Source organism: Crocodylus porosus, unplaced genomic scaffold (genome assembly GCF_001723895.1).
Source record: "Crocodylus porosus isolate Cpor-Errol unplaced genomic scaffold, CroPor_comp1, whole genome shotgun sequence".
NCBI lineage: Eukaryota > Metazoa > Chordata > Crocodylia > Crocodylidae > Crocodylus > Crocodylus porosus.
In genome coordinates, this window is record NW_017728951.1 from 9,568,120 (window position 1) to 9,585,513 (window position 17,394).

At 43.8% G+C, this 17,394-nt stretch overlaps 1 protein-coding gene across 1 annotated transcript in view; it reads left to right on the forward strand.

The window, feature by feature from the left end:
* Window positions 1–17,394, forward strand: part of CPXM2 (carboxypeptidase X, M14 family member 2) — a 152,501-nt gene that overhangs the window by 31,493 nt on the left and 103,614 nt on the right. Inside the window, exon 3 of the mRNA XM_019556202.1 lies at window positions 14,560–14,669. Within this exon, the coding sequence (XP_019411747.1) occupies window positions 14,560–14,669 (110 nt within the window). The remainder of the gene's footprint in view (window positions 1–14,559; window positions 14,670–17,394) is intronic.

Sequence of the window (17,394 nt, forward strand, 5' to 3'; positions counted from 1 at the left end):
CCTTCCTCCCTTTTTTGAAAATGGGAAACACATTGGCCCTTTTCCAGTCCTCTGGCACCATGCCAGAGTACCATGAGTGCTCGTAAAGCTGTGCCAGGGATTAGCAGAAGTCATTAGCAATGACCTCTGCTAATTCCCTTAGCACTCTGGGGTGGAGATCATCAGGACCTGCTGACTTAAATACGTCCAGTCCCTCCAGAAGCTCCCTGACTAGGCCCTCACTGACCGTAGACCTGGGTGTGCCTCCCCTGGGTCTTATGGGGGTCCTGGTGCAGGGGGTGACCCAGTCCCTGCTCAGAAAAACGGAGGCAAAGAAATTGTTAAATAGGTTAGCTTTGCTGTCTGGTGCAACAATCAGATTTCCTAACATGTCCTGTAGAGGCCCCACGTTACCCAGTACCTTCTTTTTACCCCCTATTTAAAAAAGGACTTCTTGTTGTCCTTGATCTGGGTAGCTAGTCCCAGTTCTATTTCTGCCTTGGCCTTCCTGACTGCCCTCCTACAGCCCTGAGCAACCGAGGTATAGTCCTCCCTGTTGATGGCCCTTCCCTTCCATTGGGTGTACACCTCCTTTTTAGCTAGGAGATGTTCCTGTATGCTTTTGGTGAGCCATGGGGCTATTGCACCCTCTTGACCCCTTTGATCTGTGTTGGCATTACCTCTCTTTGGGCTTGGAGGATTGTCTTCTTAAGGAACGACCACTTTTCTTGGACACCCAACTCCTCTCCCCTCCGGGACCTCAGTGCCTCCCTGACTATTCTCCTTACCTCATTGAAATCTGCTTTCCTGAAGTCCAGGACCGCTGCCTTGCTGTAGGCCTTTGCCACCTTGCGCTGGATGGTGAATTCCAGCAGGCAATGATCAGTGTTGCCTAGGTGGTCAAGCACCCGCAGACCCCTCACCAGGTTGTCGCCTGTGGCCAGGACCAGATCCAACAAGACATCTCCCCTGGTGGGGCTGTGCACCTCCTGGGTTAGATGGAGGTCCTGTATCCTGGCTAGGAACCTTCATGAGTGGTCAGACCTGGCTGACTGCTCCTCCCAGCAGATGTTCCAGTACCTTGTTCTCCAGGCACAGCCCAAGAGGAGGATGCAAGCCTGCTCAGATTTCATGATCTTTGAGTGTGGTCATCTTATTAAGTGTGGTTGGTTGGGATCTGTTGTCATATGACACCACATCCCACAGCCCTCAGGTGAAAAAGGGTTAAGAAAGGCTCAGTTTAAAGCACCATCAAAATATGTTTCAATTGCTCTTACATCTCTGCATATAGGGCATGTACACAAGTGCCTGTCAGGGAGGTGCTCTGACTCATGGTGCTTTACACAGAGCCATGAGTTTGAGCACTACTGAACCCAACAGTCATTCACTTGCTGGACAGGAGAGGCTCAGAGTCTTTCTCTACTGGCCATGGTGGGGGCACTCCAGAAGCTGCCAGACTGCTCCTCTCCCCAACCCTGCCCAGACTGTCTGCTGGCAACTACCAGCAGTGGCTGATGGGGAAAGAAAGGGGGCAGAGCCCACCCACCATGTACCCCCCATCTACCCTGCTTGGGGAAGCTGGGTGGGCCCACAAGATGGGGGTCTTCATTTCCTTCTCCCCGTGCCCTACCTCAAGGCATGGCAACAATGGCTGCTGCTGTCAAGAGCCTCAGGTGAGGGAAGGAATGGAGCCCCCCTCTCCATACAGGCCTAGCCCAGTTCCCCCTGCTCCCCCCAGATCGTGAGCCACTGCTGCTGTAAAAAAAACACTTCATGGGCCTGGCCTGACCCCCACAAAAAAAACACTATTGCAGGGGTAGCTAGCGGGTCCAGTTATGGGGACTCCCTTCTCCCATCACCCTCCCTCCCCTGCTGTGGAGGGAGAATGAACAATGAGAATGAGGTTAGATGAACATCTTGCTGGGGTCATGTGAGGAGGTTAGATGAACATCTTGCTGGGGTCATTTGACCCCAGTACTCTCCTGCCATGGCAGGGGCTCGGACTAGATGATCTGCTCAGGTCCCTTCTGACCCTAGAAACTATGAATACTCTGTCTCCCCTTTGTGACAGTCCCAGGGTTGGGGCTGGGCTGGTGCTTGCCTGTGTCAGCCCCTTGAAGCTGTGAGTGGAATCACTGAAAATTAACCCTTGCAGGGAACCTGTATGCAGGTTCTCTAAAGTGCTCTGCCTGATGGAGCCCCTGATATTTCATCAGATGAGGGTTAAATTTTCATGCAATCACCCATTGTAAAAGTGCTCTGCAGCTGTGAACATTTGTTTCCAACGACGTATTGTTCAGTGAGAACATGTGCAGGCTAAACTGTTTTGCCGAATTTCGATCCTACTTAGCTATTGTTGGATTTAGAGAGTTTGGCTCTACTATGAGTCATTATTGGATTCACTTTTTGCTTAGGTGAGAAGGTGAAAAGAGAAATAGGAGAAAACTCCAGTGAATACAAAGGGCTAAAAATGGGATTGACAGTGCATGACAAGTGCAAAGATACTGAAAAACAGGATAGAGGGGGGAAAAGAGAGACAGAATCTACTGAAAAAAAGAAATATGATATATATTTATTGCATACCTATCTTTTGGCCAGCTTAGATTTTGGAGACTATTTTTCTGTAACATTCCCCAGAGAAATGTCTCAGTGAAAATATTAAGATAAAATGTTGCTTGCCTATTTCTGATCAAGGTGTCATTCCAGATACAGTAGTCTCAAACAGCAACTGCAGATTTCTTATGTGAAGCAAAACAGGTGGTGCTATTTTTAATGGGCTTTGATTGCTGAAGGGGATGAATCGTAATCAGAGAAGAAAGGGAGTGTGAAGTGTATCTCTCTTTGTTGGGGTGAGCTTCAGCATGCATGGAAGATTGGCACTGGTCTAAAATCACTTAACAGGAAAGAAGTCCCTCTTCATTACCAGCAACTGAAAATGCTATCCTGTTTGTCCAAGGTAAAAGGGTTCACTCTTTATAGCTTCAAAAATGGGTTCTGGTGTATTAAACCAGCCCCCCTAACAACTTTGCCACTTTTAGGCAGGTACTGCTGGGTATAAGTGCCCATGGTTATCCATCTGGCCCCAGGTGCTTTCCACTGTAAAGTGAACAAGTCATGACATTCAGCTGATGACATTCTCGTTGAGGATGAGGTGTCAAGAAAAAGGCAATCCAAGATGATGATGGCTTGCTGTAAGAATTTCTAAACAGGCACTCAAAGAGAACTATTGGGCAGAATTTAGATAAGCTGTTGATGAATAGAACAAAAGGCCCTTAAATGGGCTATCTGTTGATTTCTGAAGGGTTCTGCCAAAACCAAGAGAAACTGGAGGTATCTCTGTACTGGCATCAGGAAGAATGATTGCAGCAAACATAGACCCACTTCTGCTAGTTTCAACCTAGCCTGCTTGTGTAAGGTGGTGAACTTCCCATCCTGGGCAGCAACAGCATCCAGCATGCTGCATTGCTTGTGGCAGACTGCCTCCCAAGCTACGAACAGTGTACTTGCAGCTGTGTGGTGCTGCAGGTGGGCTAACTTCTTTGGGGCAGAATAACTGGCACAGTCATTCAGAAGTGTTAATTAGTGCTCTCAGGGTGCCTGCACTGGTTGCCATGATGCTTGCAGTTCAGGAGGCAGTCTGCCTGGAGCGGTACAGCGTGCTTGAAGGTGCCACCACAGAGAATCACCATTGCAGGCAATAGGCATGGCTGCTAGCCATCAGGCTGCTTTGACATGGATTTCACTGTGAGCAATCAATTCAAGTATGTACCTCTAAAGCTGAAATCTACTTTCTGTTGTGGGTCAGATTGTTGTTATTGAGTGTCTTCATTGTTATTTTTACCAGTGCTAGCTTCATCACAGCTTCTGCAAGCTGCAGTGACACTTCTGACTACAGTGTTAATTTACTCAGGGACTCACTGAAATGATTTATAGATTGCAGGTGATGTGAACACCTATAAGAATCCTTGAGGGAGATGCATGCACTGTGCAAAGGGTCAGAGATCGAACAACAAGCATTTGAAAGAACAAAAACAAAAGCAAGGTATCAGTCTTAAAGTACTTTGTAGTAGTTAGAGCTACATTGCCATGGCCCAAAAGGCGACCTTGAAGCAGCACTGACACCAAAGAGCTCATAGTATATGCTAGCAGAGCCTTGAGAAAGAGGACGTGTTCACATAGGAATGTTACTACTGGCTCTTTTTCCCATCACCTTGAGGCACCAGGTGGATGTGCACACTTATCATAATCCTTGAGAAAACGATATAAAAAAAGCCACTGTGGAGTAAAGCTGGTTTCTCATTTTTCAGTGATATTTTTTTTCCCATTAAAAAAATTCCACTTTGTTGAAACTGAAACTTTTTATGAAAGACATAGGAGAATCTTTACAACCAACTAAGTCAGAAAAAAATTCTGTAAAATTTTTTGGCAAGTTTTAATATTTTAAATGAACTTTTTTTGGAAGTGTAAGATAAAGAAAAATGTTTAAAGCTCAACTTTGAAACCTATTTTAATTCAATGCCACAGGTGACCTACACTGATTAACAGTCCAGAGACTAAAATATAATGCCATAAAAGGTTCCTTAAAAGATGCATTTAATGAATAAAACATTGTCCACAAATAATTATTTTAACTTTATGAAGATCATTAAACTTATATTGACCTCAGTGGACTTTGACTCAAGCCCTCTCTGTTTACCATAAAATGAATGTGTCACACCAGAACTGCTGCCTTACAAGACATCTGCAGGGATTTTTTATCTTACAGTTTGTACTGAAAAGGGAATGGATGTTGGGTTATAAAACATGGTCTTTTTCTTATGTAGAAAATCCCTAATGTCTTATTCTTCATGCTTTGGTTGTTGCTCATGTTAGAAAGCTGTATGGCTCTGTTGGAAGATTAGGGTACAATCAGTGCTCTCCTAAGATGGAGTACTTTTTTGGAATATCTTTATTCCCCTACTCGATCTTTGATCTGGACCTATAAATTCAGTATTGCACCTTCTATATATATGATTTGTTGTGAGCTCACAGATAGCCTGCTCTTTTCTGTTGGTGCACAGGGAATGGCTTTATAGAAAGAAGAAATAAAAGTGAAGTGTGTGCCTGAAGTACCTTCCTCTGCCTTTAGTATTTCAACTCTTATGGGGGATTGGTAGCCTGAACTGGGAGCAGAAGAGAATTATAGCATATAAAGAACAAAGACAAGGAGAACCCCCTATAGCCAAAGTCAATGAATTTGGCTCCTCAGAGAAGCTACGATAGCATACCAAGTAAATGATGTGAGTCACAAACATCTGTGAAAATTTCACACTTGTGTGAGAGCATCCTCAAGACAGCAGAATTTAGCTATAACATGTTCCCCCAAAATGATCCAGGGCTATAAATAAAACAAGTTATTTAGACTAAATGGAGAATGTTTTTCCATTTCATCCAGCCCCCACAAAGGCTGTCCATGGCAATGTTTATGACACAAAACAATCGGAGAACATATTCTTAGTTAAAAAGCTGCTTGGCAGAAAACTGCCTTTACTGTTACAGCACAGATAAAAGCCTTTTCAGGTTCACTGCCTGGTTAGGATGGTTGTGACATAACAGACGTAAAATGATGAGCTATCATGTGAAGAGCCAGAGGAAGTGGACACTTAGAGCTTTCAGAACAATATGTTTACAATTACACATTGAGAATGAATTCGGCTGTGCACTTTGTTTCAATATTTAAAAAGATATTAAAAGACACAAAGGCTAAGGCTGAATTGATTCAATCATCACAGGTTAGTCTAAGCTACATAGATTGAACTGATGAGCAAGTGAACAGACATTCACTTTTGATTCTGGAAATGCAGCCACATGTCTGCAGTGGCCCAGGCCAGAAGCTGGGGGGTGGTAGAGCATGCTTTCCTGCTTGGCTGGAGAAGGCCGTTTGAGTCAAGGCTAACCCACCTATCCTGTGGAGGGGTTTGTGGGGGAAGATGCAAAACATCCTCAGATACTGGGGACTGTGAATTAACTTGAATATGGAGGGGATCTGGGACAGAATTTCAATAAACTGATTTAACCTAAATCAGTTATGTCTGTTACTACATCCATCCAGATTTATCTTAAACTGGTTGTGGCCATTTTGAAAGTGGTTTATGTGCACTGAACTTCTGTTGGGTTACAGATTTGAATTGGTTTCCAATCACTTATACCAGTTTATGTGTGATTTCTGTCCCTAGCCATAGTCTTTACACGGATTTCAGTGAGATACAGGTTTGGCTCACAAACTGGGAATAAAATCTTCAAGATTAAGGTTGTGATGCAGCAAAACACTGGAGCAACTGTTTAACATTCAATGTGCGAGTAGCTTCATTACCCTCAGGTTACCTGAAGTTGGTCAAATAAAAGATACCGCCTTGACCCGAAAAGTTTTGTCTGCTTATGCCTTTAGACCAACGCAGCTACAATCAGTATCCCTGAAACATGGAAGATATTGTATTTTGGCATTTCTAAATGAAAACTTCTCAAATGAACAAGAAAGAAGCCATATTCAATACCCTGCTTGCCATCTGACACCTCTAGGTAACCTGCCTGCTTCAGCCTTTGTCTGCGCTTCATTGACATACTCACAGAGCAGCTTTTTTACAAACTGGCTTTCCTATCCAGGGAAACCTACCCTGCCATCTCTGAGTTCCCCTGTGCAACAAGAAGTTTCTTTTCTACCTGGGAAAAAAATTACAATCTTTGAATTCTCCTTTGCCTGATGAAGGGTGTGTTGGCTCGAAAGCTTGCAAAGAAGAAAAAAATTTTGCAACTATTTAGTTGGTCTAATAAAAGATATTGCCTCTACCCCAAAAGTTTTGTCTGTCTATGACTTTAGACCAACACCGTTACAACCAATATGCCTGAAACACTGAAGTTAACCATGCACTTAAGTAGCTGAACATCCTGTCTGTAGCCAGGGTAGGAAATTGCAAACAGACATTAAAACCACTACAGAAGTAGAAGTACTAATGGCATGGTTGACCAAGAGGAAATTTTACCATGGTATGCAAGATTGTATGTGCTAGCAGATCAGTGTGCAATGTCTGTAGTGGGCTTAGAGGTCACTAAAGGCATGTGTAGAAGTGGAGACTGATGCTTAGATTGATCTAGCTATGGTTAGGTTGATCTAAGTGCTAATCTATACAGATGTTTTGGGAGGTTAGATTGGGCAAAAAATAAAAATGGCCTGCCTACCTGGTCTAAATTAGCTCACCAGAGGAGGTAAACTAAGTTAGATTGAGAACAGGTTAGTCTGACCTAACAAAAGTCTTGTACGTTTTGGAGTGCAGCCCTAGGTCTTAACTGGGCTATTTTTAGCCCCCTGACCGTCTTACTTTCAGACACCCCTTCTCCCCCCACAGACCCAATGCCTCCCCCTGAAGACCTGCCAGCTCTCCCCAGTCCTGCCAACCCGCTGGACCTGCCGAGTCCTCCACAGGCCTGCTAGGCCCGCCCCCACCCTGCCACCCTAACTTACTTAACTTGTGCTCCCAGTACAGTTCCCAGCAGTAGCAAATGCACGCACATGCTACACCTAATCGATAACCACTTGGCTTAAGGAAAGCCATGTGATCATAGACTGAGTACCATGAACTTGTGCACATACCCTAAAAGGAGTAAGGCTCTAATGAAATCAGTAAGCTTGTGGGCTGCCATCTACAGAAGGGACTAACTGAAATTATAGTATGCTGCTGGTAATAGGAACAGCAAGCAAATCAAAATGTCCCTCCTGTGATTTCCATCCTTGCAATGACAAAATATTTATTACAGGATGCACCTTATCATCCTGGGAAGGCTGTTGATTTGAAGTTTAAGATTTGGTGCACACGGCTTTTGATATACCAAAGAAATTGGCATTATGGACCTGTTTGTAAGAGGTTCTAAGTACCCACAATTGTGCTTGGACTCAACGGGAGTTGCGGTTATTCAGGATAGGTGAAGATCAAGCCCATGCTGTAAATATTCACAGACATTCCACTTATTTAACTGCAGCCAGTTGTATTGCAAGAGCTGTGATGGACTTGAACTCAGCTTAATGAGGATCTGATCTAACTCCCATTTAAAGCTGAAGAAGCTTTTCTGTTGCCATCAATCATGGAAGATCAGGTTTCACATGCATAGATAGAAGTGACAAAGAATAAAAAGACAGCGTATAAAAGTGTTATATGTGTATGGAATATTCTGTCTCAAATAAATATCAGTGGTGTCTCGACTTTGTTTGATCTTTCCTGGACTGTATCTGCATAACAAAAACTTCAAAATAAATAAACATTTTGAAGTGTCATAAGATTCTTACGTAGTTAAATTGGACAAAGCTCCAGGAGCTAAAACACATTTAGGATCATAAAAAATGAATAGAGCAAATTCTTCTTACAAATGTCGCAGGAACTGTTAGACTACAGTGGGCTGATATTTCTCCATTTGCAGATAGGGGTAGCCATGTGGGTCGAAGAGTTAGACAGGGAGAGACTTATTTGTGGAAATTCAGTGTGATCAAATTTGCTATTCTTTAAAATGATAGATATGCATAAATAACAAAACCACACCATTTTTTGCTGAAAAAGCTGAATATGGAACAAACATTCATAGAAAGTCTATTTTAAGTAAAAGAGCCATTTGGTTGCTTTGCCCCAAAAGACTAATAAAAGAGAAATAATTTCCAAATTGAATCTTTATTAAATAACACAAAATATACAAAGACATTTTGTGCTTTATGGAAAAAATTGCCTCAGTGGGAAAAAAGAGATTAACAACTGAGGTAGGACAGATGAGTTTCAGTGCACATATCTTGTCTACATGTGCTCCTACGGTGCCATTGTTACTATGTTACTACCCTAAAGGAAGTATTAAACGATGGTGCAGTAACAGCTGGACACCCTTTCACCCCCCACAAATCCATTGCCTCCCCCTGAAGACCTGCTAGATCTTCCCACTCCTGCCAACCCCGCTGGACCTGCCAAGTTCCCCACAGACCATTACTGCACCGTGATGGCGGTGCCTGGTTACTTTTTGCTGTTAGCTGTAGCAAAATGCTATAGCGAGGGAGAGTGTTGCTAGGTGGTGTAGAGGCAGCATCATAGTTTGTGCCTATCGACATGCTGTGCATTGCGATGGCGATGTAGCATCTCGTGTGGATGCACCTGGTAGTGCTTCCCTTCCCTATACAATTTATCTTTGTCTATGGATTAAATTGATCTGTATTTCTGAGAATGTGTATTTACAAAGTTATATGGTAAATAGTAGTGAATACTGAAGCACCTTGTTAGCTATGCACTCTAAATTCTAATAGAAGTTGTGCGGAAAGCCTTAATCTTGCAAATGCAGAGTGAAGGAGAATGACATGTATTTGAACCTATCTTCAAAGGCACCTGTGTAGAAAAGTTGTGCCTAATGATGTCTTGACTAGTAATGCAACAGAATTGGAAATGTTGGCTGGCTGTATCCATATACAGGTTGTAGTAAATGTATAACCGATCAGAAAGGCTCAGAATTTGCAGCTATGACTATATATTATCTAACTACTTGGTACCTTGAGGGTGTCAGGTCACAGCCCCTCTGCTGCCTCCTCAGGAACCTCCCCCTCAGGTTTTGGCTGCAGTTTTCCCCTGCACCTTTTCTTTTATGCACTGCCCTCCTGGGACCTATTGGTGAACCTTTTTCTGACTTTAGCCAAATTCGCCATCTATCAGACCAAGAATGAGGCTCCACCTGGGTGACTGTGGGGCCATATTTCTGTTACTCCATGCATGTTTATGGGCAGATTTTTACTAGGAAGCATTCACAGATTCATCGGGCTTGTGCAAAGGGCAGTGGCCCTGCTCTGCTTGGTCCCCCTACTGAGAACACCTGTTATTACCCAATGACTGACATTCCCATTCCTGTTTTGATGTGCCAAGAAATCTTCTATTATGTATGTAGTGGTCTCCTTAACCGAGGAAAGTATTCTTGGTGGACCTAGGCTCACTGTTTCCTGCATAACAAATAGCCCTGTTTCGTAGGGCTGTGCGAGGCTTCAGACCATGCTTCAGATCCAGAGAAGATTTGGAGGCTTCAGACACTGAAGCAGAATGTCCAGATCAAAGTGCTGGCTTTTTGAAGCTTTCTGAATCGGGTCGGAGCTTCCGAACCACTTTGGAAAAGCTTTGGAGCTGCTTCAGAGATCCAGCCATAGGGTATAATGGGAATCAATGGAATATCTATAACTTCGTTGTTTTTTGTCTGATTTGGATTAAACGTGCAAGGATGGTAGCCTCTGCTGAGAGCATGAAGTTTACCAAGTTTCATGAAGATGGGTGTGGGGGGAACTGCACCCCAAATTCTTGAAAGCAAAACACACGTCAAGTTTGTGTGTATTACACCACAGGGGGGTGCAGGGATGGTAGCTCCTGGTGAGGCCACAAAACCTGCCAAGTTTCAAGAAGATAGGTATAGGGGTTGGGGGGGAACTGCACCCCAGATTCTTGAAAGCAAAACTCACGTCATGTGTATGTGTTAAGCCACAGTGGGGTCAAAACTGCAGGGGTGATAGCCCCTGCTGAGGCCACAAAGCCTGCCGAGTTTCAAGTTGAAAGGTGCAGGGGTTTGGGGGGAACTGCACCTCAAGCTGCTGACAGGCAAAACTCGTGACATAGATGACCCTGTATGTGTTAAGGCACAGTGAGCTGAAAACTGCAGTGGTGGTGGCCCCTGATGAGGACACAAACCTGCCAGGTTTCAAGGAGATAAGTGCAGGGGTTTGTGGGAAACTGCACCTCAAGCTGCGGACAAGCAAAACTCGTGACATGGGTGACACTGTGTGTTAAGGTGCAGCAGGGTGAAAGGTGCAGGACTGCTAGCCCCTGCTGCGGCCACGAAGCCTGCTAGCTGCCAAGGAGATAGGTGAAGGGGTTCTGGATTCTGGGGCCCTGCAGCTCTAGCTGCTGACAGGCCAAACTCATATCATGGTGCTTTGAAACTCCTGCAAGTCTTATCCAAATCAGACAAAAAACAACAAAGTTATAGATGTTTCATTGATTTCCCCATTATACCCTATGGCCGGATCCCTGGCATCCAAAGCGGCCAGATTGAAGAGCTGCCTATTCGCACAGGCCTACTGTCTTGCATAGTGGCAGCAAATGGGTGTTGTGGGGGAGGATAAAGAGAGCATGCTGCAAATTTTTTTACCCTTCTACTGCAGTTTCCTGCATTCAACATTTCAGCTGCCAACATTTACATACCTGAGTAATTTTAGGTAGTTAAGTGCCATGGTCCTGCTCATGTGACTAAATGTTTTCAGGTGCAGAAGAGTTTGCAGGTTTATCCCCTTAGCGTGATTTCTAAATCTGTCCAGGATTTGGTGGAGCTAAGGAATATAGTTCTTATTATATATTCTTAGCTCTGTAATTTAATCTCAGTAGAAATCTTTGTTGCAACCTGAGACATGTCTTGTTTAGAGCACAATGAATTTTGAAATACCCAAATAGAATTAAACAGCAGCAAAAACCCCTCTAAGATATCCCTTCCTCTGGTTTTCCCAGTGTATCTTGTCTTTTTGTTTTTTCCATGAATTGGATTAAAACTTTTCCAGCCAGGGTCTGCATCAATTCTGTCCCTTGCTCTCACTTTATAACTGAGGCCATTGTTGGTACTTAATCCCTCCCTGCCACTGCAAATACTATTGTGTGTTTTCTTCATACTACTTGCCAGCCTGTTTCCCCTGTAGTCAAACAGGAGTTTTGCCATTGACTTTGGTAAGACCAGGTGCTACTTCTGTCATTGATGAAGTTTCCAAACCTTTTTCTAAAGGTCAGCAAATACAACTTAGCTGCCTGACTTTGTTCCAGGGGGCTCTTACCTAATTGTGCCTGAATTAGGTAAGAGCACATGAAACCTTATGTATTTTTGTCACCGTGCTTATAATAGCACAAAATTGTGTGTGACGATCAGATTCTCTGATGGAAACACTCCTGAAACTTGAGTTAGCGGTTTCAAAATCTATATGTAAACTGGGATCTAGGTGGACTTGAAGCCCATTTCTCATGTTATGAGGTATGTTATCAATCCCCTGATGTCGCTAGTGTCTTTTAAGCCTGCATCATGGCTCTAAATTCAAGCAGGCAGGAAGGCTGGTTTAGTTATTAGAGCTCTGGGTTAGGACACATGAAACTCCAGTTCATTTTGTGCTCTGCCAGAGACTTCTGGTGTGAATTTGGACAAACTCTGGTAGCTCGGGTGTACATGGGTTTGTACTTCCCTCTCCGACTGAGGGAATTATTGGCAAGGCAGTGTGCTGTGGAGGGACACAACAGCCCAGTGGCCACCTCCGTGCCCTATAGAGTCAGATCTAGTCAATCAATTAATTAAATACAGATTTATTATTGCAACAAAACCATTAAAGGGTAAGGACATATATACATATATAATCTATGTACAAGTTTACAGAACAATAAACCCTATAATACACACACACACACATATACACACACACATATCAGACCCAGTTGTGGGGGGGAGGCGGGGTTCCCCTGTGGGGATCTTCTCTCCAGGGTAACTTGCTACTACTCCACAGTCCTGGAGAGTTGCCTCTTGTTCTCCAGGTCAAGCTCTGTCCCTGCCGGGTTTTCCTGCTGCCTGACTCTGCTGCCACCATCCTGGCTTAGGGCCACAGGCCCTGCTGTATGTAGTGGACATTTCACCTTGTGCTAAGGGTTGGAGGCCTGGACAGCCTTGTGCAACATCGGGGCATGGTCTGTTCCCAGACCCTCTGGGCTGCATCATCTGCACTGAGCTGCTGCCCTGTGTCAGCAGCTGTAGACCCGAGCCACCTCAAGCGGCTCCCAGGCCAGGGTCTCTCACCCTCCGTGCAGTGCCTCCTGCACTGAGCTTCCAGCCTTGTTCTGGGGGTTGAGGACCTGAGCTGCCCTAGGGGCTCCAAAGCTCCTGCTCCATGCACCGGCCTGTGCACCTTGTCTCTCGCTGCATGCCAGAGGTTGCAGACCCAAGCTGCCCCACGCAGCTCCCAGGGTCTGCATGCCATGCACCATGCACCAAGGCCCAAACCACTGGAGCTGTCCCTTGTTCCCTGCTGATTAGAAGTCTTCAGGGGCTCTTCCTGGGCTACTGCTTGACCTTGCTGAGCAGCTCTCCTCAGCTCTTCTATGCCCCACACTTCTCTCTTCTCAGTCCCCAACGCATCTGCCCTTGTGCTGGGCACGCAGCTCCTTTTATGTGCTCCACGGCTCTGCCCCTGAAGTCTTCCGGACCTGACAGTTTGCAGTCTTCAATCAGGTCCGGGGAGCTCTTCTGCCCCTCCCCTCAAAAAAGGGGTGTGATGTTATTTCTCTAGCTGCCTCCTGATTGGTGGATGAGCTCCACCAGTCAAAACAGCAGGATCTCAAGCCTAGGATTCAACCCAAGCTCTGAAAAGTAAGCCAGCTACATGCTTAAACTGAGATTTACAAAGGTACTTGGGTCTTTACATGAGGCTGAGGTAGAATTTAGAGAGAGAGATTCACAGAAATTTTACTAGCCTCCCTTAGGCATCTAAATTGCCTGGTAAAAATGGATGTAGACATCTATAATTGAGCAGGTATACACACTGAAAGACACCACTTCAAGCTATATAGGCATCTTTGTCCCACTTTAGGCTGTTAAGGGTTGAGAAACTACATGGCCGTGCCCCTGAGCCCAACCTGGTAGATATGCTCTGAGCACACCTAACGGTATAGAGTTTGGTATTCACCCTTAATCTCAATGTGCCTACACGCCCGACGATGAGTTTTGAGAACAGAACTTCCCTCTCTGGCAGGGGCACTGAGAAGATAAACAGGTGAGATTGTGATGAGTTCAGATATCCTGGTGTGGAAGTAAAGGGGCCAACCAAAACACTTAGATGATATTTTTTTCCTGTCAATCATATAGTAGAATCCTGGAGTCTTATCTCCTAAAGCAAGGCCTTAAGGCAGGATTTTGCTGCAGTACTGACAGCTGGAAAGGTAATGCCCTTAGTTTTTCTTTGTTCAAAATTCTGCACAGTTCGGCGCCTAGAGAGGTGGCCCCTTGTTTCAAATTTGCTCTGTTCGTGCTTAGTCATTACTTCTACAAGGCTCAGCAGTGTGGCCTCCCAGGCCTTTGTAACAGATGCCATTGTACAAAGTGTGTGTGACTGCAATCTCCAGGATAGGCTTTAATTAGAAACAGAATGTTATACAGTAGCTTGGAAAGGGAACGGGAGAAATCAAAACAAGAGACCAAAAAGAAAATGCCAAAAAGAGAGAAAAATAAAAGGCTATTCTGCTGGCATTTCGTGCTGAGGAGCACTTGACAGGAAATACTGTGCATATCTGTGGAAAAAGAAAGGGTATGGCAAAGAGGAACAAAAGCTATTAAGGAAAACTTAAAGGGCCAGATCCCAACTGGAATAAATCAACATTTCTCTGGAACTGACACCATCTCATTGACTGCCCTGCTGCTAATTCACACCAGCCAAAGATCTGGCCTACTTGACACAAGTGTACAAACAAACTTGAATATTTGTTTGTTTATATTATCCCTTGTTTTAATTATAATTTTGTTTTCCAGGCTGTCCTCCTCTTGGTCTGGAGACATTAAAAATTACTGACTTCCAGCTCCACGCTTCTACAGTAAAGCGATATGGTCTTGGGGCCCACAGAGGAAGGCTTAATATTCAGGTAAGACCAATTTTCTTTCTAAGTGGTAGAATGGCTCATGGTTGCATTGTTGTACACACAGTGCCAGTGGATGGTTATAGGTTTTGACTACTTTGTCAGCTCACATTATTCAAATGAAAAGGAAACATTGAAATTATGGCAATGGGTAGATTTGATGGATAGATCTGAAATTGTAGGGTTTTTTCCTTGGTTTATAAAAGCTCCAAGAGTGATGTGCTTAGAATTCAAATCCTAATGGCATTCTGTAAAGAAAGAAGGTGAGTGGAGTAGAAAGAGGAAGCTCTTCCCTATGCGCTATCAGTGCACAAAGGAGAGGCAGTAGGAGGGTGTTTGAGAAGCAGGATTATTTTTTTTATGCTTTGCCTACAATGAAAGGGATCTGTAAATTTAAGAACACGTTTTTAAGTGAAGCTGCTTACTACCCATCTTCTCTTCTCCGGCAATGAGAATTTTGCCAAGAAGTAGAGCAGTTCTGAGGCAACTTGTACACATTTTTGGTTTTCCTTAGTTTTGTTACTTTTACTTTCTAGAGGGTCATCATCCCTTTTATTCCAGACTTAACTGAGCTTATTTACTCCTGGTGGGGGTGCTGCCTGGACCCCTGCTTCTGTATGCCTGGAGGCTCCTGTGGGTGACCCTCTCCTCTGTTTTGAATGAGTTAGCTTTCTTTCATTAGTGGCAGTGAGGGTCTTGGGCAGCCCTCCAGAGTCCATACCCCCATGGGCATGCAGAGGGTCACCTGGCCACCTCCTGCACCAAATAAGCCTGGGATACACAGAACCCTGGTCAACTGGCATCAAAAGAAGGCAACTGTCTGGTTCTTTAAAAGCTGGGGAGAGCTGTTTCCAGATCCCCCAGCCAGAAACACTGCAGCCAAGTGCAGGCTAGAGAGGTGGAAGCAGTAGTAGTTGTAGCTGTGTACCAGAGCAGCCACTTGGTGGTCGGTGGGGTGAGAAGCAGTGAGGCATGGGATGCCTAGAGGACCAACCTGATACTAGCCCTTATATAACACTGAACTGGTTCACAGAGAACCAGTCAAAATAATTGATTATCCAGGTATACTCTTGATGCAGCTTGGGCTATGTAAACCATTCTAGACTGGCTTGTACATCCGGATGCTTGAGGTTTAAACAGAACTTGAGGTCTAAGCGTTATGTTTGTGCACACCCTTAGGAAATGAATGAATTGTAAAAAACCTGGTTTCAGGACACTGGTGGGAGAGGGGACTGAAATTGTTGAAACTGAGACCAAAGGTAAGTATTATATCATGAGTCTGATTGCCCACTGAGTTAATGTAGTTCTCTGTTCATTTAAGACCACTGAAGTCAATGGAAATAGTGCTATAAACCTGCAGTGGTGAGCCAGGTATATGTTTAGTAACCAACGAAGCAAAACACACAAATATTTCAAATAGGGGAAATAGACTTACCTTAGCTTGGGAATTAGTTATGGGGCAGAGCCAGGAATCGGATAGCTTTGAGGGGAGATGAATGTTCTTTGGTTAGCACGTGGAAATATTTCGCCGGCCTCGGATATAGCCTTTTCCTGTTGTAGAATTCTTTCCAGACTCAGGTTCCCCAGGACACTTTCCTTCAGCCCATGAAGTGAAATAAAGGCAATTTTACCAGAAGTAGTTTCAGTACACCGTGGAAAGAAGCAGCCAGCATTTAAAGTCTGAAATTATCTTTAAGCGTGAACATATTTGAAGGGGTAATGCCCCTTACGCAGAGGCCAAAAGGACTCAGGTAAAATTGAATCTCCATAATTTGTACTAGATTGATTGTTTGGATTTCTAATCTCCAATACTCTGGATTTGAGGGTGCTTCTGGCCCTAAAGTAAATTTTACCATAGTATTCTTTTCTTTCTTTCATCTTAGTCTTGTAACCAATGCCCAAAGTTTGCTTCCAGCAAGTGACCTGCCACCATCTCAACCACTATTTCCTAGCAGTTCTCCAGGTACTTTCGCTACAAAAATAATATTCATGCCAGTTCTCGAACAATGGCTCCATTTTCCTTCAATGTAAACCTTTATTTTTTTCATCTTGGCAGAATCACAGACTTCAGATTGTCTCCTGAGGGTCACAGTGATCTCCCCAGTCACTTAAACCCCAAAACCAGTCATTTTTTATTTCAGTAATAATTTCAGTTGTGTTCTTCATTCTTCACTTCAGATTTTAGTTTAGAAAATAAATTAATTTTTTACTGTTATAATACTGATAGAAACTAAGTTTTATTCCATATATCTGTTGCCATTTCCATATCACATCTTAATTAATTCTGACTAACACATTCTCTTTATTTTTTGAACTTTAAGCTTACGTTTTCATTTTTTTTCATATAAATACTTTTATGATCGTGTTATTCTGGGAAGCTTGTATATAAATGACATTGCAGTACCTAATCGGTAACAGTCTTTAATCATGGTACTTTATCTTTCTGTCCTGTTCAAGTGCAGCCTATTTCTTTGCTGAAATGTTATCTTTAATAGACAGTACTAGTAATCCTTAAATCGAACACCTTCCTCATTATAACTTCCAGATAACCACGTAATAATCCCATATAGTGGCTCAACCACTTGGAGTGCTGACAGTGATTGACAGTGTGTTAAAAAGTGCAGTTTAGCATTTCTTTTTCTTTTTTTTTCCCCTTTTTTTTCCTCATTTTGGGACTGCCCTAAAATTAATAAGGTATTCAAGTCAGTTTATATTGCTCTTTCCAGAGCAC